Genomic DNA, 27,865 nt, shown 5'->3' with positions numbered 1-27,865 from the left:
GTCTTTAGGATGCCCTTAGTGGGCCTACTCTCCTGGAGTTCCCCACTAAACTTCACAGTACTTGGGTGCCCATACCCAGATGCCCGCCCATCCATACCTGGGAGGTGCTGATCTATGAGCCCCATACTTCTAACTGGATAGTAATCTGCCATCCCCGTGGCCCTGAGCTCATGTGCACCAGGGGACATGGGGGTGGCAGAGTCCAGGGACTGGGAGAGATGAAGGCCTCTGGTACTGGGGTTCCTGAGGTTATGCTCGGTTGTTTCCCTTTCCCAGCGACCCTCATCTCTATCAGCCCCTGCTCCCTGTTGCCATGCAAGAACCTGAGCTTTCTGTTCCTCAATCAATGCATTATAGTCTCTATCAGTCTCTCTTGCATGGCTACCTGCCTGTGGAGCTTGTCATTATTCTCACAGAGCGCCTCATTTTCTCTCTGTGCTTCCTGGTTTGTCTTTAAGGACTGGGCCAGTCTTTGCTGCAGGAGGGTTACCTCCCGAGTCCTGTCCATACTGGCCTGTTCTTTCCTTGCCAGAGCATCTTCCACCCTCCTGGTGTGCTCTTAACAAGTTTTGATGCTCTTTTTGGAGGTCACCCAGTCCCTGGAGGGCCAGGTGATTTTCTTCCAGTTTGCCTTTTAAGTGACAGACTTCCTGGCCTAAGGTTTCCCTTTCCTGCGTAAGAGCCTGCCTCTGTGCCGCCAGGTCGTCCCTCTGTCTTTGAAGGGCACCAGCTTTCTGGCGCTCTTCATCAAACTCTACCTGGGTATCCAGGTCTTTCAAAATCAATTTATTCCTCTGCCTTCTCTCTATCTAGGTGGCTTTGCAGGGTGGCTACCTGCTCTGTGCATGCCCTGTTGAAATCCAGTTGTTGCTCCAGCTTTTTCTGGCTCTGCAGCAGGGAGTCCAAACCTTCTTGGTACTCCTTCTGCAAGGCCAGAATTCTGGTATCCTGGACTGCCTTTTCCTGTTGCAGGGTACCCCTATCCTCTTTCATTTTAATTATATACTGCCTGCTTTCATTTTCGGACTCCTGGCTCCTCTGCAGCCTCTGCTCTCAAGAGTCCAGATCAGATTTGGCCTTTTCTAATGCCATCAGTTGCCTACTTGCCAGATCTTGGCCTTCAGCATATTGATCCTGTATGGCTCCAATAGACAAATATAGATATGGCGCTATCTTGGCAATCTTGTTGTGCTCATCCTTGGCCTTAAGGGCCAAATATAGTTCACTCAGGGCCACATGTAAGGGACCCTGGTCTCTTCATATGTCTGACCCTGTTGCAGTGTTTTGTGGTGTGATTTCCTGCAACCACACATTCTGGTCCTGCTCAGTCCACTCACCTCTCACAAATAACATATGTAAAAGGTGCTCTCTAGCTATCTTGATGTCTACCAATGTCACCATTCTGGAAATTGATTTCCTTCCTGGCTTACAGAAGTTTATTATTTTATCTTTGCAATACAGACCGTTTCCTTAGAGCGTTCCCTTTTGAGGGGTGCTTTTACAGTGTAACACAGCTTGGTAGCCCAACAGGATTTATGTATCCTGTCAGTTAGGTATACAAATAACGGGCAAAATCCCAAATTTTTGTTTCCGGGGAAGCAATTCTCAAACGGGACGTTAATCAGAGAGCAAAAAGAGGTGCATCAAGCACAGAGAATTGAAAACCTCACACTACTGTGACCTGGAGGGTAGTAGAGATTGAACGATTGTCTTCACATACAACTTAGAAACACCATATTAATATCACCAGAATACACATTTCAGTGAAACTAATTGAGGCTAGAAGGCAGTTACAACAACTCAAGTAAGGAAAAATGTGTATATATATATATATATATATATATATATGTCACTTTAATCATAAATACATATTCATACAACAATGCATCACAAAAAACACAAAAGACATCTATCTATACAATAGCACATACAGTGGGGATTTTATCAGTCCTACTTTCACATTAGAAAAATTCGACTATAGCGGTTATATTTTGACACTATTCGAGAAAAAGATTGTCGACATGTTTCGGCCAAAGGTCCGATTGGACACGTTCCCAGGTGTCCATTCAGGAACAAGTAAAATGGCCATCTTCAGGACAAAGAATTTCTTTATAATGAAGTTGATGTGTGGTTTAGATGAGACCTCATGGATCTAAAGAAATGTATGCATAATTAGTTGGACAGAATGCATGGTTTTAAAAAGTTGCACTTGCCTTCTATTAATATTGTTCAAATGATTTGCCATATTTAAAAGATTTAAAAATGGACAGTACATATAGTCTACAGTCTAAACAGGGTCTAAGTAGTGTTGTGACCTTAGAAAATAAAACAACTTAAAACAGACAAACAAATCATAGTTGAGTGACAGACAATTCAAAGCAATCTCTTACTTAATTTCACCCGGTCAGGTGTGATGGAGTAGATGCAAAATTTCATACGTCTCAGAATTATTGAACATGCGTCTAGCGGCACACTGGCGCCACAAATCGTAGTTTTTATGGCACAATTCACCACGTCCTATTTATGAAACATATTGAATTATGTTCACACATTTAGATATTAAATAATTATGATTATTACGAAAATATCCATGTTAAGGACCCAAAAAGCAATGGGAGGAACTTACAAATGGTTCAATCACCAGCGCCCTTTCCACTATATATTGACACTGCGTCTTGGATTCTGCAGGAAAACTGTATGGATGGGTCAAGAGTATCCCCAGTTAAGGGTGAGATGGAGGCCCCTCTGTAAATGAAAACAGAACGGGGGCGAACAAATAAATGACTCATAGCACACAAAAATGTGGGGAAAGTAATGCATGATAAATGCGCACTGTGTAGTTTACCTCAAAACACTCGTAATATATCTGCCGTGAAGTCAACACCTCTTGTGTTAGTCACGCTTGAAACACCGGGCGTCTGGGCGTCAATTTGAGATGCTGGGCAAATTGCTGGGCAAATTGTTGACTCATGTGTCCGATATGAAGCAGTGGCGCAAGGTCCGTAAGAATCTACCAAGTATGGAAAGATTTAGATAGAGAAAATGAATTACCTATCCGTGCAGTGTTTAAGAAAATGCCTGTGTGACAGACTGGATTTAACAACATCCGTCAACTCTGTGCAGGTCTTGAAATGCGCTAGAGTTGAGCGCGTGATGAGGGGAAGCTTACCTGGGCCTCGGGAGTTCAGAAATCACTCGTCCGCATCGAATGCTGGCTGATCTCCAAATGGAGAGAGCACGAACAGATTGGTTTACAAAAGCGTGCTGACGTGATCGCTATGCCGGAATCAGCGTACTGCGAGCATGTGACCCAAGTCACATGATCTCTCATATACTGTGGTGTATGGCTTAAAGGTATACTACACAAATGCAGAGCACAGTGCTGATTACCCGTATGCACAAGATCTTACGTGGCCTATATATTTGCTGAATCCGTTACTAGAACAGTAACGTATTTCAAAAAGGCATGTAAATATATTTGGGAAGCTCAAAAAACACAGTGACAAAGTTCTACATAGATCTCGTAACGGGACCATATTCTGTATTATTCTCATAACAAGAAAAAAGACACGGTAACTATGGGGGAGAGAGAAAAAAGACAATTTTGTGGAGGTAAGGAATCCAGAAGTGCCTCAGGGTAATAGAAACCACATTGTATCAAGAGAGGCATACAAATAATTTTACCAAGAATGGAGGATGCCTGGAAAACCCAGGCCAAAATGGTTACTAAATGCCACAACAGTTCAGGATAAGAGGCTGTTCCATTCGATAGATGAATTTAAACCTTGGTTTACCGTATTAAGGTTATAAATCCATCTTTGTTCTGCCAGACTTAGTGTTAAATCTCTGTTCCCCCCTCTTGGTGAAGATGGAATTTTTTGAATGACGAACCAAGATAACTCTATGCATTTATGGTTAGCTGTCCTATAATGGGCTACCAAGGGCTTCTTTTTGGTTTTATTCTTAAGACAAGATCTGTTTTCACAGATTCTTTGTCTTATCATTCTACTAGTTTTTCCTATGTAGAGTAAATTACAAAATCACCCATTCAGAGGCGCAATTTGAAAAGAACCTGAGATTCCAAGTGGTCCCATTGAGATCCAAAGTCTTACAATTGTTTGTCAAAGAACATACTGAACAGTGGCCACATTTATAGTGGCCAAAAACTGGCGGAAGATTCCAGAGGGTTGTTTGGATCGAGGGAGTCGGTTCCTTGGGGTGTAAGTATGGACCAGCATGTCCCTAATGTTTCTTTGGTGTTTAAACGCAAACCTCGGTTGTGTCGGACAGAAATCTTCAGTTGCTAAAAGATGCGAGTGTTTTTTTATTGTTCTACGTAAGGCGTTACTAATAGGACTGAACGTACTTACGCATGTGATTTTTCTTCCAAGATGGTAGGTTCTGGGTGGAGACATCTGTTTCTGTTTGTATGTTTAGCTCTTTTATATGCTCTGTTAATACATTTTTTTGGATACCCTCTGGTGATGAGGCGCTGTTTGAGATCTTTTCCTTCTCGGATAAAGTCACCGTCTTCGGAGCAGTTTCGTCTTACTCTGAGAAATTGGCCTACTAGTAGATTTTCACGTAGGCTCCTGGAATGGAAACTATTGAATCTCAAAAGTGTATTTTTATGTGGGTTTACGGAACAACTTGGTTTTCAAAAGACCTCGATCTGTTTTATAAATTGAAAGATCAAGAAAAGGAATGGAAGTTAAATCATAAAACATGGTGAATTTAATATGATGATTGTGGTTGTTGAGCCATTCAAGGAAAGATTAGAGAAGAGTAGTGTCACCTTTCCAGATAAGAAAGACATTGTCGATGTAGCATTACCATTTGACGATGTTATACTTAAAAGGATTTGCAGGGTCATAGATGGAGGTGGATTCAAAATTATCCATGAAAAGTTTCGCTAAATCCGGGGCGAAAGTCGCACCCATACTTGTGCCATGGATTTGTTTATTGAATGTCCCTTCAAATAAGAAGACATTTTCAGTGAGTGCGATCTTAATGCACTCCATTATAAAGGCAGTGGGAACTTTATTGAGGGAATCTGTCAGTTTGTTAAGGTATGACTCCATGATAGACAGGCATTCCGTTTAGGGGATCCTTGTATAAAGAGAAGTCACGTCTAAATTGACAAGAAGATCTGTAATTTCTAGTTGCATGGAGTCCACTATATTCATCATATTTGTAGTGTCCTTGACAAAGGAGTTAATTGATCTTACAAAAGGTCTAAGGAAATAATCGGCGTACATAGAGAGAGGCTCGAGAATTGAATTAATTGCCGAAACGATTGGTCTTCCTGTCAGTTAGCACACTGTATTAAGCTGCACAAGTGGTAGATCTAATCCAGAAGTCCCGCTACGAGTCCCCAATCTGTAAGTGATTTCAATTCAGCACTCCAACTAAGTCAATGCCTAGTATGGGATGCCCAATGGAAACCCTTATTTATATATTTTTATGTCAAAGTTCTTTTAATTCTGGATGATATACCCTTATATAACGTCCCTCTCTTTGAATTCCCCCCGGTCTCACTGAACCAAGAAATAGGTTTGTTTTGCAAATTAAAAAGATTTATTTGAAGAATTGAACAATAGATAGATTACACTTTTATGAATATGAATAATATCTGAATATCACACTTATGAATATGAACAATGATCAGCAATGGGTAATATTACAATATCAACAATCTCTTTAATCAGTGAAGACTAGGAATGGAAAAATAATGTAGCAGAGAATACTTTGCATGGTTCAAGGGAATGCAACACAGAAATAAAATTTGGTATACTTTCAATCAAAAGACAATATGATCACTCTTTCCCCCTGTTATTACTCACTCCCCCCAGTATGCAAGGTGAAGAGATGGAATGAGGACACACAGGTTTCAGGAATAACAGTCAATAATGCAGTTCAATCCCGACCTCCCCTCCCCCCCAGCAGGCAGAGAAAAACAGAGCTGATTTTAAACAGGTCAAGTGCTTTTAAATGTGGTTTGAATTGAATGGGAAAATGCAAAAATGTCTTTAATTCGCTAACTAAGATTCAGAACAAGTGAGTTGCTTGGGATAGGTTCAGGTCAACACTAGCAATGATTATAGAATGATTAGCAGATGGAAAACGAAATTCAGAAGCTGAAAGCAAGAAGAAGCGTTTTTTCTTTTTTATATGGGGTGAAATTGAGCCAAATGCGAAATCGCAGCAACTTTTCCGTGTGCGGAAAACACGATTACAGCAAAACTATCAGGAATTGGAATGTCGTTTGAAAGCTGAAGATGTTGGCTTCAAAATTTCGTTTCTAGGACCTGCGGTTCAAAAGTTAGAGGTTTTAATCAAGGTAGATTTTTCTTAGAAACAGAGTCAAGATTTCAAAATGAAAGGTTGCGCTTTAAAGATTAGAATCAAGATGGACTTATATTAAGGAGCTATGAAAGTACAAGATACCCAACGGGACAACCACCAGACCAGGGCGCCTTCCACTCTGATTGCTGTGCGCCAGGACACTTGACTTTCTTCAGAAAATATCAGCGCACAGATGATTATCGCTACAATTATCACACACTATGTAATGAGAATGATTTAGGATGGACACAAGATTCTATAATGCAGTTCTGGACAGGTTGAAATGGATAGAATAGGATTACTTTAAACTAAGTGATGACTATGGACAGTTCTATACTAAATACTCACTCCTATGGCTTTGGAATGGAATGGCCCGTCAAAGACCTGGTCAAGGGTTTGGCTGGGATTCTCTCGCCACCGGACAGGTCTCACGCACTGGGTTCTGCTCTCAGCAAGACCCTCTAGTCTGCACAGCCTCTTGGACTGGATGTGATGGGTTCTGGGTTACAGCTCTGCTGGATGGTTCGGACTCTTGGGTTCTAGCACGGGTGCTTGGCCAGAAACAAAACGGCTCAACCAGGGTGTTGGATTTTGTGGTGCCCCTTGGAAGTTTCGGTGTTAAAATCAGGTTGCTTAAGATTCTGAAGGCCAGCTGAGAAGAGTTCAGCTTTTTGGATTGGGCCTTCCTGCTTCCAAGTTCTAGAGTCTGGATTCTGGGTCTATGTCTGGAGCCTGGATCTTCCTGCAGGGTGCTTTGCCAAGAAATCAGTTGATGAGTGGAAAGTGTGTGTCTTGTCTGTCCTCAGCAGTCCCTATTTATCCATTTCCAAAGTGGGTGGGGAGGCTGATTATCTATGCCCAACCCTTTAAGGATCTGAAAGGTCAGAGAATTTCCCCTCTCCTGATTTGAGACAGGAGCAGTGTGTCAGATGCGTCAGAGTGAAACTGTGTTTATGGCCTAAAGGGAATCCCTCCCCTCTGCTTTTTCTTAGGAAATCTATTTTCCCCCAAAAACATATTTCCAAGATGCTCAACTTGTTAATAATACATATGCACATCACAGGTTAATTAAGGCACGTCTCTGTTCAAGTCCCATGTTCCTACGAGCTATGGTTTATAACTGACAACTTTTTTGCACTTTTGGTGGCTTTCTCAATATTAGTTCTGCACCAATTTTTATAAATGCATACACATCCCATCTGGGCACATTCCTGGAATTTTTCATGTTCCAAACATAAACACAATGGCTACAATATGAATAATTTCCGGGGTTCAGTCTCAGAACTTCGCACAGATTACAGTTTAGTCTTAAACTGGGAGCGAATTTTTCATTTTAATAATCTCTAAGTTTCATATTTTTGTCAGTTCAGTACACTTTGCTATAAGCATTTTTCTAAACATACATTTACTTCCAATTCAATCCACATTTTCAGTCTGGCCCGCCCCATAGCTGGGCTGAGTCAGGGGGTCACATGGCTTGCCTTCCTGCCAGAGCAGTTGTTGTGAGTTACACCCAAATTAGCATTTTCTATTCAGCCCAAGGAACCCATTGTTTCTTTCTCTGGGCAGCAGAGGAAATCTCCTCCCCTTCTGATTAACATGCCAATGCGAAATGCTCTCCTTTTGGTGAGAAGGAACAAGGTTTGAGTTTCTCAGGGAAGAAGGCCTCTTGGAAGTTTTAACTGAATCCGGTTACCTTCTGGTCAATTGTAACATAGTTCCTTGTGAAACAATACATTTATAAATTTACAATAAGCAAACATATTCTTTAATTCCAGTCCTTTTCACCATGAAATCAATGTGTGGCACTCTTATATGGCATTTTGATGGAAATCTCTTTGGCATAGTTTGAGTTCAATGTACAACTTTACACATGATAAGTTTTAAATCGCCGGCTTCTGACAGAGGCGAGTAACGGTACTACACCCATTTTTGACAGCTTTCTTTCCATCAAATATCTTTAAAAGTGGATTTTGTTCTGATAACCCATGATTCTTGCTGACATTGTAGTTATGTGGATTCTTGCAGTAGAATAATGTGGAACACCCAACAAGGAGGTTGGATCTTTTAGGGGATTTGTGAGCCATGATATTTGCACATTTTTGACAATCAAGAAAACGGATTTCCAAACAGCTCTGTGTTTCTTTTTGGCAATCAGCATTGCTTTTTCAAGTGATTTCAGGCTACTTTGTGGGTAGCCCAATGGTGGGTTTTGGCAGTGTTCTCCTGTGTTACCAGTGACATAGGCAAAAGTGGATGGCGTCCTATTTTTCAGATTTTTACTGCGCACTTTCTGGTGATTTTTAGCGAGCAGCATGCTTTCCGGCAGCCATTTCTGATGCTTCTGCTGCCAGCAATGCACAGTAATGTTGCAGCGCCTGGACTAGTGGGTTGAGACATCCCACAACATCGTAGCTGGTGAGATCCTATAATTCTTCAAGCAATTCTGCTTTTGTCTAGCATGTTTTGGTGAGTCCAAGGGCAATGTCTGCTTTTTTCATACTTGTATTTTCAGTTTAAAAATATGGAGCTGCATGAGGAACAGTAATATATCCTTATAGACTGAGGGAGGGGTAATTACTGCGGGATAATGATGCGCTACCAAGTTATGGCATAAGGTGAACCAGAAGGCCATAAGTTGCGGGAAGGACCATTATCCCAAGTGTGATGAGTCCGATGGTGTCCTCACTCATTTCCCGATGGTGGCCTCTCCCCATGTGGCCAGGGGACAGCAGCTGTTACTTGATCCTGGGGGCGGCTATATGAGGGAGGATCACATTGGGGAAGGCGACCCTCAGGGGTGGGGGGGGATTAGGCCATCATCGGACGAGACATGGTATCCCCTTTCTCATTTAAGGATACTCCTGCCATTCCCCATGCCCTAATGGCATATTGTTATCACTCCCCTCACCGACCCAAGAAAGACATTGAAAATATCTGCCCAGATTCTGCACATAAGACATCAAGGACTGACTTGCCCTTCAGGATCACTAAGAACACTGTACCAAAATCCTCATCCATGTTATCAGAAAGTGACTTCTATTTTCTGAAGATTAACGGAGGCTCGGTGCACCTGCCCGCTGGAGTTCTTACAGAAACCTACCTGAAACCGGGAAAGTTAAACCAGCACAACAGCTGATGAAGGGACGCTGGCTGGAGAACGGTATTTCCCTGGGTGCTAACAGAGGAACCGCAAGGCTGGGGTTTTTGTGGAGTAAAGCAGCTTTCCAAAGAGGGAAGGAAAAGCAGACTTCAGGCGAACGTTCACAGCAAGTATGTCAGAAGGCTTCAGAGAGTGTGAGTGTTCGCCAGTACTAAAAGGCAGCTTCCATTGAATCGAAGCTCAGAGTGACGCAGAGAAGAGAAGCGGGACCCGCGAGAGGCCGTGGAGCTGGAAAGCAGATGCAGCGAGTGAAGGCAGAACATCAGAAGGCTGCCACCGGCTTGCAGCGGGAGACCTGATATATGCCAGTCAAAGCCTTTGAGTACACCCAAGGGAAGTGGGGACAATGGGGCGTATTGGCAAGCCTGCCAAACTGAAACAGATGAAAGCACATAAAGTACGAGCAAGTGAAATTCTCTTAGAGGCAAAGTGAAAGATACCGAAAAACCATAAAATGTGAGTCTATGCAATGCACGTATGAGAGAAACCCTGGCAGGATAGTGTACCAGGGGGATTCAAGATGGAACAATACAGTTACAAAAAGACTATCAAGTCTGCAAGTGTGTGAAATGCTCACACGAGAAAGCCCTTGCAGGGGAGTACACCAGGCAAGTTAAAGGTGGGAGAACATACGCATGAGAAAAACCCTGGTAGGAAATTATACCAGGCAGATCAAATGTGCAGGAATACACCTATAAAAGGAAATCCCTGGCAGGAGAGTGTACCAGGCAAAGTCCAGTCATAAGAATAAATACTGGCAAGAGAGGCCGTCGGAAGAGAGCATACCAGACATAGTCCGGTGGAACAGTATGTACTATACAGTACCTTAGAAATTCCTGAGTAGGATATAACCGAACTGGTGAGAACGCTGTGAAAGCACGTGGAAACCTGGCAAGAGAGTACACCAGGGTTCCGAGTAAAATATGGGCTAGCAGCCAAGTCGTTTTGTGTGGTTGAGCAAAGGGTCTTGAAGAATAAGTCTTTGAACAAAACCATGAATCCACTGGGTCCATGTCTCATTCCTAGCTCTTCACACAAGCGATAATGACCCCTCCCAAGGTCTGTACGGCTATTAGTACATGGTGGTAGTATCAGTACATGTTACGGCTATTAGCACATGGTGGTAGTATCGGTACATGTTTTGGCGTTTTGGCGTTTTCGGGATGAAATAAAAAATGGTTCTGTAAGAGTGAGTAAAGTAAATAGACAAACTTAGTAAGTAAATTAAATGTGGTTTTATTTTGCAGAATTTAAATAACATGGTTATCTTCACAAGTTAAGCATTTTAATTGCAACTTGGTTAAACTGTAACAGATTTAACATGAGCAAGTATTAGGTTTAATATAAAAGTAAACTGTTTCTCTATGACATAACATAACAGGTGTATTTGTAAAGCGCACGTTCACCCCAGAAGGGGCATCTTGGCGCCAATAACAGATGTTTGTCACCCAACCTAATGGTACTCATTTTATTGATCTCAGAAGGATGAAGGGCTGAGTGGACCTGCTGGGATTTGAACCTGTGACCATGAGGTCAAACACGGGTCCCTGTAGTGGATGCATTAGTCCAGTGAGCCACAGACCCAGGGCTTTATAGGAAAGTAAAAGCATTTCCTATGTTTTATCTTTCTCTTTCGTGTGTATAGGCACGTTATTAATGCCATATATCATATCAGTGGCATGTTGCAGCAAAACAAGGTCATCCCAGTGCTGAAACAACTTCTTTCCAGGAAATGGCATTGTTGTTTCCCAGTCTGCTTCTGAAGACACAATGTTCAAAATGCAGTCAATATTGATAGTTATTGACAGCACTCTAAACATTTGGATTGGCTAAGAGGAGGTCAATAACGATTTTCCATCTGCTAATATCTTTCTTTTTTTGCCTTTAGATGGATCCTGAGTACCGTGTGAGCAAGTTCCTGGCACTGCTAAAGGAAGAAGGAGCGTAAGTATTCTTTTACTAAGATGAAGATCTTGGGTACTGGCCTTCATATGTGCTAGACTATTTTGAGAGTGAGAGCCACTTTGCAACCGGCTACCCTGAGGTGAGAAATAACAATCAAAGTGTGATGATTCCTCCCGAGGATAGCATTGGGTCTAACCTGGTAGTGAATAATCCTGCAAACTCAACCTCCAGCAGTTAGAGGGCCTGTAGTGGGCTTCTGCCCAGGAGGGTGACCAGTGACCAGAGGGTTACAATAACTTCATTCTGAAAAGTACCTATGCAGGGTGCAAGAAATTCCTACTGGTAGTTTCTCTTGGATGTCCCCTTTAGCCCAGAGGAGGTACACGTTTTGGCTGCTAGGTGCGTGCTCTATCTATAACTTTAAGGCCCAGGAAGGTGACAAACAATCAGAGTTTTAACTGTCAAGGTAAAGAAAGAAGCATGCTGGAGGCAACTGGGGAGGTAGCACTGGTCTCCTGCAAGTTAGAATAGAGAATAACACATACTATGCCACTAGGTCCTCTTCGGTTTGAGTTAATCCTCCATCCTGATACTATTTGCCATAGATTCTTCCTCTTGTGTGTTAGACATCTTCCTTGTAACCCCCACCCACCAACCCTCCCTGCCCACCTATGAGAAAAGGTATTGAACTATATTCCGATCTTTCAAGTCTTCTGTTGTACATACACTGTAACAATACCCTTGTTAAGGAAAGTTTCTTAGTGTAAATAACCACTTTGTTTAAGGTTACGTATACTTTAGCAAGCTCTCGGAAACCTATATAAATGTAAATATTCCATTCAAACCTCTCATAGTACTGACTACCTCTGCTATTGAATCTATCCCTTTAAGTGGGCCTGTGAAGGATGACGTTTATTAGTCTGCCTACAACCATACAATATTTCTTACTCATGTACGTTTTACTGTGAACTTTAGCAAGCTTGCAATGTAGAGTCAGCACTTGACCCTTGTGTCGTGCCAGATAAGGGGCTCTTACATAAGATGGGGTCTGTCATGTCTTTAAATGAAGTACAAAGGTGTTTTAGCGATTGCAGTGTAGGTCAGAGAGACCCCGAGTTCAGGTTCCCAAATTAAAAGGTGTGGGCCTTCTATGGTTTAATCTCCTTTACACCTGCCATTGTACAAGAAAGCCATAAGTGCTTACCAAAGCATTTCTATTTGATTACCATTCCAGTACGTTTGGGCAAGCGACTGGGTCTACAACCCCCTTGTAAACACCATTCCGAAAACACCCTACCTGATCTGACGGGTAGCCACATGCTGCCCCCACTTCACAAAAGTAAGAAACGATGGCCCAAAGACAAAAACAAGTACAAGAAAAAGACTAGATTCTGGATCCAGGTGACAAACCCTGTCGGGAGCTGGCATTAGTGGCTGAACACTTGGGCAGTTCAGAGGATCATGTGTATCGCTATCTTTGCAAGTCAGGTTTGGAGCTCTGTGAGGTTGTAGAAGAATCACTTTAAAACACTGCCACAACTTCTTTAAGGGCTGGTATTCTTGTAGAACTTTGAGACGTCTAGTACCATTTGCCGGAATCAAGTTTGGCTAATTGGAGGGTCTGATTCATGGTTGGCAAATGTGTTTCCTTCAGTCACAAGATTTTAGTGTCACCTGGGAACGTTGAGACATCAATTTTCTGGGGCAGTGTAGGACAGTAAAGTCTTGTTTAGGGAATATGGCATTCTTCCTTTTCTTGGCAATATACACTTACAAGACCATTGTGGGGCGGCATGGGTAATCTGGTGAGCAAGTGCCAGGCACATTACAGGACAACATAATGTCCATCCCTGCAGTCGTGCAAGGATCTGCATCTGGTCTACATATTGCTCACCATCGCCCATACCCTTTCAAGAATGGGAGTTTCCTAAAAATCCCTGGCAGTGCAGCCAAGGTGTTTGTTGTCAGTAAGGGCCATATACCTGCATGGTGTGGAGATGAGCATTAGGGAAGTAAGGGCTCAGGACTCCAGATGGAGACGCATCAAACCTGTGGCTCTGAAAGATTGCCTGTATTTGGCACTAGTTTGATACCGAGCCAAAGATGTAAGGGCAAGAGTGGGAAAGGTAATCCAACATGTCCTGGGTGAGGACTGTTGCCAATTGGATTTTCTAGAGGGTGATTTTTTTGTCACAGCAGTCAATTTAAAAGGTCACACTATTGTATCTAGGTTCCCAGAACTAAGGTCTCTAGGAGGTGCTCTTGCGAAGACTTTGATGGAGCAGATTGCTTAATGCTTTTCTGTCAGATACTGTACCCACAAGGTCATTCAGAGGTGGGAGACGTGCAAGGTGACGATTCTTTATGCTCTAGTGCTGGTGCCTAGACCTTCTGCAGATGTCATTGTTGGGCAACTATTTCTACCCAATAAGTCAGACTTTCTGTTAAACATGGGTAGAAGGGGAATATCATTTATCCAGCCGTTTCAGCATAATAACTTGCCTGGTGAAATCTTACTCTATAGGAAGTTAAACCTGTAAGCAGATTGCATGGACATACAGTGAGAAGAAAGGAATCCCTTTTCCAGAAGCAGGCAACACAAATTGGAAAACCTGTCATGTTTGGTGAACTGGGAGTTGTGCTAGATGGCACAGTTCTTCCACATCTTTTAGGTCTGACATGAGCAGACTTTCAGCAGTCTTCTTTGCAATTGCATTTGTCTTTGTCACAGAACAGGCCCATCTTCGTTTTAGTTTTTTAACAGTTCAATTATCAAGGATCACTTTGAGGAACCCGGGATGGGGTTGCCCCATACAGGAACCCAGACCCTGCATGGGAATTCAATGTTCTTTGGTTGAAGATAATGGTTCTTCCTTTTTGAACCCATGCATGTATGACAGCTTAAATATTTATCTTGCAGAAAATATTTCATGGTAGCAGTACCATCTGCTACTAGGCTAACCATTACCTCTTTTCTTCGGTGACAGGAGAATTTGTTGAACCCAGTGTAAAGGTTGCTTTTTGGGCAGTCTTCTGCTGTTTTTGCAATAGCTACTTCATGTATGCCCTGAAATTCTCCCATGATTCTGGTGGACGACGAGAGCATAGAGTAGGCTGAAGTAATTCACTGTGGAATCTTTTGTATCTTTAGTCCTACAGGCTGCTTTTGTCAAAAAGACACACTCCACATCCTAGATCCTTTTTGAGTGTTTCAACTGAAAGTAAGAAAACATTGAATCTGGCACAACTTACTAAACCAGCACAAAGGTTAAGCTCCATAACCAAATCTTTTTTTAGCAAGATCTGGGAAAATTATCTATTGTGTGTTTACGAGACACTCTACCGGTCCATTAGTCTCACCAGTACAAATCCCAAAGTGTCTGGGCTTTGTTAAAGGCCCCTTGATCGATTCCTTTGCCCTCTCTTTATCCATGCCCAAGAAAAAACACGTAACTACCCGATATCATTGTTTGTGTCTTGAATTTGCAAGATAGCTGTGCCTGTTATTCATTTTGCATGTATTCATAAAAAGTTCATAAGAATTGTAAAATGTGAATTCCACAAACTGGGAATACTGAAGGCTCCCCCAGACTGGTCTTCTCCCCACCCCTAAAGGGACCCCAATTTTCCTTGTTTTCCTTTTTCTTGTTGCTGTCTTGATTTCTCAACCTCTATGTAAATCCCATTGAAAATGTAATCTTGATTTTGAAAAATGTGTAATTACTTGAAGACTACGCAACTGAGACTTCAACTGGGAGTTACTTTTGTTTATTGTGCAAGCGCGTCCAGTTCGAAACTGCAGGTGTCAGAGTGGCATAGCTAATGGAACCTTATAATGCCAATTTCACCTTAGCTGGCATCATACTGGGTTACAGTATCTTTTCGACAGCATTGGATCTTTCATAGATTCCCATGCTGCTGAATATTCCCCATTGTCAGTTTGGGAATCCTCAGTAACAATGAGCAATTTTCAAGAAATACCAGAATCTGCACTCAATTTGGTACTCTGTCTTATTTTGGGTCATTTACCCTATAGCCAATAGGCAGTGCGTACCTTGGCTCCACCCCTCAGATTCTTTACCGCAAGTTTGGAGTTGGGAGTTCTCTGTAAAGTTCTCACTGTAGTCAGCGTTTTTCCAAGAATCTTCATACTGCAGCTTTAACTGACATCCTCTGGAAGCTACCGTTCTCCAGCCTGGGGTCTGGCACGCTCATGAATATTCTCTGTCGTCAGGCTGGGAATCCTCTGTAAAAGAAAAACAGTTTCACCTTCACTTAAAAACTGTATTTCTCCTCTAAACCAATCACTGTCCTCTGGGTCATACTGCCCCCTTCCAATGACGGTCGTCTCCCTAAGCCCTGCCTTTGGCAGCTATCTTAAGATTTTTACCACACGCTTCAATGTTGGGAGTCCTTGAGTTGCTCTCTCGACAAGAAAAGTTACATTTTTGTTCCAATTATCCTGTGTGCTCTTTTCCTCATCTGCCAGCAACGGGGATCCGTTCTCGGTGAGGCTCTGCGTCACTCAAGGCGAAGATTCATCAAAGTGTCTAGAAAGGCCATTTTGGGCCTACTTCACGCCCTCCGACCATGACATATGGGAAGAAGAGGGGAAAGTCCCTCTTCAGGCCCTGCACCAAATGCGGGCTACAGAATGTGTTTGTGGAAGACAAGCGCCCACAATGCCTTTACTGCCTACACCCGGACCATAAGGAGGTAGCGTGCGCGATATGCCTAGGGTTCTCTAAGAAAATGATGAAAGACAGGCATAATAGGCTAGTGGGATGGCTTAAATTGAACAAGGCCTCTGCCCTGTGCTCCGAGCAGGGTCATGCCTCGTCCAGGACTGGCTGGTCCAAAGAGCGGTCTTATAAGTCCTTTGAGGTCACACCATCTTTGGGGGTCCAAGATAAGGCAAAGATCCGCAAGAGTCCGCCGGGTCCGCCACTGATGCAGGTCCCAAGTTAGATAGGGCGCAATCAGCATCACCTTCTGCCTCCATAGCCAGCCTACCATCGAGCTCCTCTTCGAAGAGGAATTCATCCACCCCGGCTAAGCTATGAAAAATCTGATAAGCCGAGGACAGTGGAGAAGGCGGCCGCGCAGCCCAAGCAGACTCAACCGGCACAGACAAAGTCCTTGTCGACTACTTCGTCAGTGTCTACTACTACTACAGCAGCTACGGGTGTTGATCCTACGAGGTTGGCTCCCGCAGCGGCAAAGGTGTCCGTGCCCCCATGATACAACACAACCGCAGAGGCTTTGGCAAAGATTACTCCGGAAGAGATAAAGGTACCAGCCCAGGTCCTGTTTCAGATCCCTCCTGTGAGGATAAAAGAGGGTTGGGGGGCGAGGATGCCCCGTACCAGTCCTCCCAGGTTGTTCAACCTGTGGATATTTCGTCCACAGACAACGAAGATCAAGAGTCCATGCATACAGTCCACAAGGACAATGACCTCGTTTTCCTTCTTTACCTTCTTAGCTGAGGGACATTTCCTTTGACATTATTTCAACTCTCCACACCTTGGTGTCAGAGATCCAGCTGAGAATGTCCCCGGTATCCGGAGTACCCCAGGCTCCTGATCAGCTCTGCCTAAGAAGAGGAAGCGTCATCTGACGCCTCCATATCAACCTCCTCCACCACGTCGGGCCCCAACTCCACAAGCGGACCCGGAGACGGGTACCGAGACGGATACGGCCACGAGTACGGATGAAGACAAAGACTTTGTTGAAGCAGACAATGAATCGTCACATTTGGACCCTCCTCACAGAGATTCCCTACCGGATGAGGTGGGATCGTTCCACTCCATAATCACCAGGGCCTCTGAACTATTCCAACTGGTGCCCGAGGAAACCAAGAATGAGGGTTTCTTGGATCAAAGGCGAGACGCCAAAAGGAAGACCATCATGGTGGTGCCCTTCTAGACAATATTTGGGAGGAGGGCCTGGTCCTCATGAAGAACCCCCCTGCACAGCTCCAGCCAAGCGGGATAGGCTGGACAAGAAGTATAAGATTCCGACTCTGCATCCGAAGACTTGAGGTCGCAACCATCACCGCACTCGGTGATGTCTGCTGCAGCGAGGAAATGGTCGGCTAACCCGGCCTCATCGTCAGTCCCTCCGGACAGCAAGGGAAAAAGGCTGGACACCCAGGGGAAGAAAGTGATCTACGCAGCGGCGTCCACAATCAAGGCGGCCAACCCCTTGGCGATCCTGGCCAAGTACGACGGAGTTGTGGTACAAGCTAGGACCGATCCTGCAGTTCTTCCCCGACGATAAGAAGATGGAAGCCGTTACCCTATTTCAGGAAGGGGGAAGTGGCATCAGATCATGCCATCACAGTAGCGGTGGACCTCGCTGACACAGGCTTCCGGCAGATGGGGAACGGTGTCTGCCTTCGTCGAGAGGGATGGATTTAGGCCACTAACCTCTGTCAGGAAGTCCAAGTGAAGATGCTGGACATGCCCTTCAATGGCAAGAATCTGTTTGGGAAGGTGGTCGACGAGTCCCTCTAGGCCATCAAAACAGATACTGAAACGGCAAGTTCCCATGGCACTCTTCAGCAGCACCACTTGTCTTTTCGCTCCTCCAGGGGAATATCAAGCAGGTCCTCAAAGGGTTTCTCCACGTCTTAGACAGTGGAGAAACCCTTTCCCCACTCCACGATGCAAGAAGCCTACAGGAGCTGCTCACAGACCTACGGTAGCAGATGGCAGCATTGCCGCCGCCTGCAGGGTAGGGCGCTGGCACCCAAGCAAGCCTGAACCAGCCAAAACGCCGGCCCCCACTCGTGCACCCCATTGGGAGGCCGCGAGTGGGGGAAGATAACCGACAGATGGGTGCTGGACACTCCTGCCCAAGGGCACACTTTGGAGTTCCAACGCAGGTGTCCTCATATTCCACTGGTTCCCCGTCAAGAGCAGCACATCTCTCAGCTCCTGGAAGAGGTACACGAACCATGCTACGGAAAGGCGCAACAGAGCTAGTTCCCCAACGGCTCTGGGGCTCCAAAGTCTATTCCAGATACTTTCTAGTCAGGAAGAAAACAGGGGGCTGGAGACCCATCCTGGACCTGCAACGTCTGAACAAATACTTAAGATCCCAAAAATTCGGGATCACATTGCAGCACGTGCTCGGCCAGCTCAAAAGGGGAGATTTTTTGACGTCGTTGGACATGGAGGATGCCAATTTCCACGTCCCCATTCACAAGAAACATCGAGAATGTCTGTTTCGTAGTGCACGGCCAGCACCACCAGTTCAAGGCCCTACCATTTGGCTTGAAGTCTGCCCCAAAGGTGCTTGAAGTCTGCCCCAAAGGTGTTCACGTTCGTGGATGTATATTTTAGAAATAACGTAACACAGAATGATTTGTATTTCTTAACGGGATCACAGCCACACACCATCATTAATGTGCTGGGTTGTACAATGTCTTAGACTTTTTGTGCCTTTTTTTCTTTATATGTTGATTATTGTTGTTTTGTTTGTGTATGTCTTGTGGGCAACTTATTCTTTTTATTATGACAATTGATGGACTCATTTGGAAGCCCATATCGTTTACACACTGGTATGCTATGACTATGTGGTATACTTATGGGTGTTACACTTTATGAATTTGTGTGAACAGTCATTAAATGTGTACTTTGTGGTGTAACAACATACATTGTTGGGTTGGTAAATGTTTATTTTTCTAATCAGATGAAGTTAATGCCCTGATGAAGGACCTTGTTTTTGGTCCGAAATGCATTGGCAGACATTTTCATGTGCAACTACTATTATTTTCGATTAAAAAAAAAAGAAGAAATACTGAAGGAATTTTTCTGGCTTTGTATTTCGAACATTAATTACATGAATTAAGCTTGACAACCAAGGAGTTGTTTTCAGGGTGTGCGGCCAACACCGACGGCTTATTATCCTAGGTCCACTTTCTTTTGTCTATACTGTTGAGAACCCGCATGGAGGCACTTTTTAGTGGGCTGCACCCTACTCACATGAGCTTTGGATTTTTGCTTTGAATATTTGTAAAAACAATAACAAGTGAACGTGGTGCCCGGTCTCCGACATACATTTCAATCATTTAAAGACTTTCCCATACTCGACACTTCCCTATCTTGCTAGTTATCACACCGAACACAGACACTGCCAGACCTCTCCGTACTCTGCAACAAAGGTGTCCTTTTCAGTCCTTTCGCTCCAAACAACATTGCATCCTGAGGTCCGCCAGAGACTACCGCTCATTGTACTTATCACAGTCTTAAAGGAGGGCTTGTACACGTTGGGTGAACAGTACAAGGCTTGTTTCCAGTCTTACTAAGGGGCACAAAGATGACCAGGCTTCTCTCAGCCCAAGGGCTAGTCCAAGCAAGCTGGACTCCTGTCCAGCGCCTCCCTCCCATTTCAGCACCACCCTCCCATTTCAGCACCACAGTGGGAGGGCACCTGTTATCTTTTCTACATTGATGGAGGCAAATAACATTGGACAAATGTATGCTTTCGATGGTGACTCAACGCCACACCCTGGAGTTTGTCAAAAGACTACGAGCAACTCTCCCCTGCCGGCAGAACAGAAATAAATATCCATGCTCTTCAATTAGAGGTGCAGTCGCTCCTATCCAAAAATGTTCTAGAGCGCGTCTCTCGTTTTCAAAGTAAACAAGTTGTCTAATGGCGCTACTTCCTGGTCCGATAGTTATGTTGATGGAGACCCATCCTCAACCTGTTACCTCAACAAATTCCTCTGCTCCCTGCCATTACAAATGGTAGGCTGCATAAAATCCTCGGCTAGCTTCCACGTTCCCATTGCCCACAGTCAGTTTAAGTTGCTGGGCTTCATGGTGGCAGGGCACCACTACCAATTGAAGGTCCCCCCCCCCCCTCTTCAGCCTCAAGTCTGCCCCAAGTGTATTTACGAAGGGCCTTGTCTCCGATAATGAGCATCTCAGGAAATCCGGGATCCTCCCTCAACTTGCATCGCTAGCATATCCGAGCCCCAATACTCAACCTGGACGTGTGGCACATGAAAACCATGGAATTCTAACATCATTGGGCTTCTCAGTAAATTGCAAAAACATTATCTATAATTCCGTCTCAGGGAATGATTTCTCTGGGATCCAACAAAGATGGCACAACTTCAACTGCTACCCCCGGCTGCCATCCGGGTCCACACAATACTGTCCAAAGTTTGAGCTTTGCCACTCAAAAATGTTTCCTCAGTATGGATGATCGTCCCTTTTGGGCATGATGCATTCCGGTGATCCACAACTGAAGACCTCCATTGCGTCCCCTGCAGACGTTTCTAGATGCCCGTGGGATCAGGTGTCGGGACATTGAGACAAAAAGCTCCATCTAACCAGCACATGCCATAATGCTCTTTGGTGGGAGAACACTGTCAACCTTTCCAGCGGAGCACCCCTCACAATCCAGTATCGAGCGACTGATGCCTCCATGAAGGGCTGGGGACTCCACACTGCTAGTCTTCATGCCAGAGGCCTCTGGTCAACGACAGAAACATTGTTGCATAGCAATGTGTTGAAGCATGCCAGTGTTCTGGGCCCCTCAAATCTTTTCTGCCTCAGCTGGAGGCCAACGTGCCACTACCACAATGTTCTACACCTGAAAACAGGGGGGCATCAGATCTCCGATCCTATCCTCCGAGGATATGGCACTCTACAAACAAGCTTAAGCCCACAGAATGTTTGTCTCCCTTTCACCTTACACAATTCAGTGGCCGATTTCATCAGCAGGGAATTCTGCTCCTGCCATGAGTGGAAGCTTCTTATGAACCGAGTGGATGTTGTTTTCCAGACATGGGCAAAAACTGACATGGACCAGCTCGCCTCAAAGGACAGCTCGAAGTGTGACTTGTTCGCAAGCTGGTTCCGTCAGCAGGCCAGCATCGGCAACACTTTCACGTTTCCATGGAATGGAAGGTTCCTTTGTGCTTTTCCAGTTTCCTCTCATTCCATGAGTCCTCCACACAGTCAAACAGCGGCCGTGCATACTGATACTTGTGGCGCCAGCATGGTGGAGTCTGCTCTGGTTCTCAGAGATTTTAACTCTCTCCAGGGCTCCGCCAATGACCTTTGTATCTGTGCACAAACTGCTCTTCAGAAAAAAGAGATGTTTCACCACCACAATGCCTATTCTCTCAAGCTCAGAGCCTGGGCCCACATCCCTTGAATTTGGCCACATCGACATGCCCTGGGCCACCTCCACCATCTCCTTTTACAACAGAAAATTGAAGAAGTTCCTCTCTTGTGTTCCAGCCACAGCAGGTTCTCCCACAATTACTCTTTGGCTATCAGGGGCCTTGCCTTCCTGTCCATCAAAGTCCATGTGGCTGCCATTTCCCACTACATGTTCATGTGTGTGGTGCCTTCTCTGTGGTCCCACAGAGTCATTAAGGAGTTTGACAGGACCTTTTCAGACTTTTCCCTCCATACGAAAGCCTGCCCCTTCTTGGGAGTTGAATGTCATTTTCATGAAGTTGATGGGAGGTAGGGGGAGGGCATTCGAGCTGATGCATAAAACTGGCATTGTTTGCCTCCAGGAAAACAGTGCTTTTGGTGGCCATCACCTCAACCAGAAAGTTGATGAGTTCCAGATGCTTTCCTTGCAGCTGCCCTACCTATTTTTTCACAAGGACAGGGTCCTCCCGAGTACCAATCCACAGTTTATGCCTTAAATGCCAACCGCTTCACCTGAACAAACCCTTGGTCCTGCATGTTTTCTTCAGAACTCTGACACCTGCTGAACGCTCACTTCACTCCTTGAATGTCATGAGAGCGCTCAAATACTATGTTGAAAATAAATCTTCGCAACTGCTCCTTGCCTTTGGTTCTGCTGCTACTGGCAGAGGTCTCTCTAAGGCCTCAATCTCCAGATGACTTTCGGTTCCTTTCACGTTCTGCCATCAACAGGCTAACAGGCCTGGTCGACCACAAGTATGTTCTTCAAGAGCAGTATTGACTAGTACTGCTCTACGTCAGAAATGTGGCTGCAGGACCTCTACAGAGCAGCTACTGGCAGAGGTCTCTGCATACCTTCATCAGATTTTACTGCATTGACAAGAACTTTGTGGAGGACTCCAGGGTTGGTCAGACGGCCCTTGAAGCCTACTTTCCTCAGGTTAGCCATGTACCTCTGCCCTTTACATCTTTTTAATATACTCAACAGCATAGGAATCTGTGAAAGATCCAATGCTGGAGAAGGAATCGGTTACTTACCTGAAACTCCTTTTCTCCAGCATTGTTATCTTTCATAGGTCCACATGCGACCCTCCCTTCTGCCCCACATGCAGCTCAGCGTTGTACTATTGTGTGCTATATGAATCTGAACATGGCCTCCAGGGGTGGAACGAAGGAAGGGACCTGCCTGTTGGCTAAAGGATAAATGACTCAAAGCAGGACCAAGAGCAGTAACGTGAGTGCTGTTTCTGGCATTTCTTTGAAACTGCTCATTGTTAGAGGATTCCCAGCCTGATGATCGGGAATATTCAACAGCATGTGAAGCTATGAAAGATGCTCATGCTTGAGAACAGAAGTTAAAGGTAAGTAACTCTTATTCGTTTTCTCTCCTGATATGCTATTGTGCCAATAGCCAAATGTAGCATGAAGACACTGCCAATCCTGAGAATGCTCTTCTTTTTCCTTTTCCTCAGGAGTCGCCGTGTCTATGATGACTGAAGGATGAGCCTGTGCTGAGATTGTTGGAAAGGTCCATTCCTCCCCCCCACCCCAAGAAGGGATGGTGACCTGAGGTGAAGAAAGCGGGCGAGTCTTTGCTCACAGGCGCACCACAGAAGACAAAGTGACATGCTCATCTACCTTGAACAGCACTTGAACTTGTGCATGTTTAGTGCAATAGCCCATCCCCTCCTTTACTCTCGTCTTTAATATTCTGGTGTTATCCGACATGCCGTCTCCTCTAGAATTCTTTGCTTGCATATCTCGCAGTGCATATTCTCACTTGGTTACTGTCTGGGTGGACGGAGGATGAGAACATTCTCAGCCCCGCAGGTGACTTTGTGGAACACATGCCTCTCTAGAAGGGTTAATAGTGCACCTCTCCTCCACCAGACACACGTTTACACCTTCACAAGACCAATCAGGCTTAGTCCAACAGGGGTCTGATTGGCTCATGCATGCAAAAACGTGCAGTCCCACTTGCCAGTGTGCATCCTACCTGATGCTATTGTATCTAATGCCAATATACATTCCCGCCCAATGGAAGTTTTTAAAAGAAAGCTGCTGTACTTTCACCGGGGTTCTTTTGTTTGCACACCTCCAGATGAGAAATCATCCATTAGTTTTAGATAGCTGAGTAGCAATCTTGGTACTCCTTGTGTCTGTGATTGTTATGTAGCTGGTTCGTTTGTTTTCTAGGGCAGGTGCCCATGGCAGTTACCTAGGCAGAAAAAAAGGGAGCTAGAAATATTTAAAATGCATATGTTTGTTCGTTGTCCTTTCAAATAAATAAATACATTCTTTTAAAGTGATAGCTGAACATTAAGGTTATGTGTTGTGTGTGAGGGATATGTCCTTCATAGCATAACCGTGCTAGAGGACATTGTTTTACCATGAGCATGGAATGGCGTTGCATTGTGAGATCAGGGGGATATCATGTTGGTAACACAATATTTTCAGTAGCCAGTGGAAAGAGATGTGGCTGGACTGTGGGCCAATAAATACCTATATAGGAACGATCTTTCACCGGCGCAGTATTGTAGCATCGGATTTTGGTGAAATGATAGGTGATATGGTATGGCTAGTTCTTTAATCACTCTGTACATTCGGGTTTCAGCTCGCTCTTCTCTTGTCCTCCATTCCCATCGTCCGTTGTTAATGGTATTCAAGTCACATGGGTGGATTGGAACAGTGCTATTTATTTTAATTACTCTTCTGATGTTTCTTGTTCCTACTGGTGTACCTACTTATGTTTCTGTGGAGCATGCTGTTGCTGTTGTATAGTCTGTATGTGATATTAATGTTATTTCTACCAGGCTTTCCTCAGTGATAACCACAGTTCTTTGGTTCCATCTTTCTCTCGATTTCAGTGATTAAGTTGGTTTTACTCCCTTATCATGGTGACTCAGAAACAAACTTGACTCATCAGCCCACAGCAAAGACATTGGTTTTTATGTTAGAACTGCCACTCTCACGTTAGATGGGGGATTTAAGTGTGAAGTGACTAGCACTCACAAGTTAGCGCTGGGAGGCATGGTAAGAAAGTATGAGTAACATAGGTTCGAGAACCAACCTCAACATTTTGCTGTAACTCAAGATCATGTGAAGAATATCTCACATTGCCAGCAGGATTCCGCCCCCCCTCCCTCGTTTGTGACTCCAACATCTTCTTCTGACTTCTCATTGCACACATCTGTGAACCCTCGTGAACCTGTGTCCCAGATGAACGGAATTCATTCCTTGCTGCTAGTGACCAAGTGTGAATGTTCACTGATCGCCAACCCGGCTCACTTGATTTGCTGTGATGCTTTTCATGCAAGCCTCTGCTTTCCGAGCCTCTGTCACCTCTCGCCCTAGGGGCACTAAAGCCATCTCAACAAACCCAGAGCCATTGGTTGATGGGATGTCAGGTGCCCTGCACCCCTAGTCCCATCAGCCCAAATAGCAAAACTTGCCCCCATTTTTTGCTGTGCATGTTGAGGTGATGTGTTGAACCGATGGTTTTAGTCTCTCTTGTGTTTCTTTTGGAGGGATTTTACTTTGATGTTGTGAGTAATGTGAGTTGTAATTATTTTGTGGCTATGCGGTTGGCACTCTTTCCCAATTGTGTCTCTTCCTTTTCAAATTCCCTTCATATTCTACAAAAGTGACACACTCTCACACGAGGCAACACAGCATTGTATTATTTTACCTCTCGAGTTTAATAATGTAAACAGTTTTATCGTTTTTTGGTCCAAAGCTACTATGAAAAAATGTATAAATATGATCTGGTTTACTGGCGCTGAATGGTTGCAATAAAAAAAAGAAACCAATGCTTGGACTGGTTTAACTGGATTGATGGGTCTGTGGGAAAGATGCATTCCTGTGTGTATCGTCAGAGTTACAATTGATACTGGTCTTGTGTTCTTCCAGCATCACAACCACATCCACTATGGTTTTATCATGATTGTATATATGTACATGGTTTAAATTAATGGGCTTGTTCATTTTGACTTACTGTATTAATATGAACATTTGGAGAGATTTTTTTCATGGTCGTGAGCAGAGATTGAATGAAAGGTGTGAAGATCAGGAGCTCAAACCAGCTCCTTGTTGGACATCATTCAGTACTAGTAGATACTACCTCTGGAGAGTGAGGAGCTATTACATAGTATGCAGCAAATCTAACTTCCACACGAGATTCCCACTATAATGCTTTGTTCATTTTATACATGGCCATTTCTGCAAATCGTTCCTAGATGTCTTAATGCCTTTTTATACACAGTTTCAAAAACACAGAGTTAATGTCATATTTGTAGGTTTGCATGGCACCAGTTGACAGTGGGAGTCAAAAGTAGCTATTAGCTGTTAATGTCAAGCCAACTAGGATGTTGTACGTTTCATGCAGAAGCTAAACAACTTCCAGCTCCCACAGAAAGCAGTCTTTCGCTATCTTTCGTCAGTGTGACCTAAATCGCAAAAGATGACTATTCTCATAGGCAGAAGTAATACAAGCCGCCTTTTGAATACAATTATAACAGTACCTCTAAGTAATGATTTCTAATGAGCTTCATCCTCCCACAGATTCCTCATCTTAGCTTTTTTCCTCAGCACTAGTTGAATTGCAGATTTTTTTTTAGCAAACATAAGGAAGTGGGCAGCTCAGCAACAATGCTCTGGTATTGTCAACTCCATGGCTTTGGAGGGAACACCATGCTCAGTGTCTATATAGAGCATTCCACACCCCTGGGTCTCAGTGCCTTTTTTCTACATGCTCTGGACGCTGTAATCCAAAAGATATCTCATCAGAGATTCAATTTTTGCTGCACCATGCCCGTTGTCCCAAAGACTTCAGGATTGAAGCCCTAGAAGCACTGCAGTGACATAATGTCAGTGTCAGAGCCCCACCAGGAGTGCCTTTGATGCTTGGGAGCTGACCACAAGACTGGCCAAAGCTGTATCTATATGGCCATGAACCGAAAGCTCTCAGGGAATGGGCTACAAAGCTCTTTAAGGGTAGGTCTGTTTCTTTTGAGGCTGCATCTGCAAAAACAGTCTGAGGAGTATTTCAATGTGTCATATGGTTGTAAAATAAATCTGCATGTACCACGTTCTTCTTTGTCAAACAAATCAAATCCACTGCCAGTTTAGCATATCCCCAATTCATGCAAATTGTTTACATTTCATGTCACATAATTCATCAGAGGAAAGGTAAATCCAGGCCTACTTTGTTGACCACTCTTAAGATTTCATGTCAAAATCATTGATAAAATAGAAATGAACATGTGGAAACCATATGAACCGGTTGGTTGTGTGCAAAAAAAAAAAATTCAATCACAAGGCTAAAACAACATTGAGTTTTATAGCAGTGACTTGAAACGTGCACAAATATAACAACCTAACCAGACAATATATGAATTGTTACATTTATAGCAAAGAGAGTATTGTTGAAGGGAGGGGTGACTTATTCATAATGAGCTGCAACCTGCCACCCTTCTGCCCATAATAAAGAATGCAGTATCACAGAGAACATAACACAGGATTGCTGCCTCTCCCTGCAGGAATCATGCAGGTTATTCTGGTACATGACCAATGTGCCATGCCTGGCTTCCACGTACATCGCTCTTCAACATATTGAGGGCTTTAGCATCACACAAATAGTTTAAAATGACAATGATGACATATTGTTTGCAATGGCATCAACTTGTGTTTTAGAGTGGCAGTGCAGGCATATCCCGCGTACTGTTGATGACCTATTGGAATTTTCCATGTTTACTAGAATGAATTGTACAGTGTTGGGCCTAATCTTTTGCAAAAATAGTCCTCATAAATTGTACCATTTCAACCCAGTACTGAAAGTATGAAAATCCCCTGTCGGAATATGAACCTGTGTACACAGGTTCCCCACAGATCTCTGTAGATCTCCACATTTCTGTACATAGCCAAAGGGAATAAACCCTATTAATTGTTCTCCCATCCTATGGCTTTCCTCTGTGTTCTCTCCCTGTATTTACCATCTTGTTTTGTACAGTGCTCTGTTACTTAATAACTAGGTTTGATATATTAGTCTTGTACATCTCAAAATATATACATACAAATCACTGCTCCCTTTTCTTGCCTAATTACTACATTTGTACTCTTGTTTCATAAAACATAGACTGAAAGAGAACTCTGAAATCATGTTTTTTAAGTCTTGGCATTAATACTACATGTCATTTTACGTTCCTGTTTAATTGTATAAATGAATGGACAAGCACCAGAATGGAGTTCAGCTAGTAGTTTTCCTGTCACA

General features: G+C 44.0%; 1 protein-coding gene across 3 annotated transcripts in view; it reads left to right on the top strand.

Moving 5' to 3' along the window:
- The window catches only part of NSF (N-ethylmaleimide sensitive factor, vesicle fusing ATPase), a 1,025,749-nt gene extending 1,000,347 nt beyond the window's left edge, over positions 1-25,402 (top strand). For all 3 annotated transcript variants that reach the window (XM_069634162.1, XM_069634161.1, XM_069634163.1), the window contains 2 exons: positions 11,397-11,452; positions 23,070-25,402. In XM_069634162.1, coding sequence (XP_069490263.1) covers positions 11,397-11,452; positions 23,070-23,094 — 81 coding nt within the window. In that variant the 3' untranslated portion in view covers positions 23,095-25,402. The remainder of the gene's footprint in view (positions 1-11,396; positions 11,453-23,069) is intronic.
- The last annotated feature ends 2,463 nt before the right edge of the window (positions 25,403-27,865 follow it).

Source organism: Ambystoma mexicanum, chromosome 13, assembly GCF_040938575.1.
Source record: "Ambystoma mexicanum isolate Mex_15411 chromosome 13, UKY_AmexF1_1, whole genome shotgun sequence".
NCBI classification, from domain to species: Eukaryota; Metazoa; Chordata; class Amphibia; order Caudata; family Ambystomatidae; genus Ambystoma; species Ambystoma mexicanum.
This window is presented reverse-complemented; position numbering and strand designations above follow the sequence as displayed.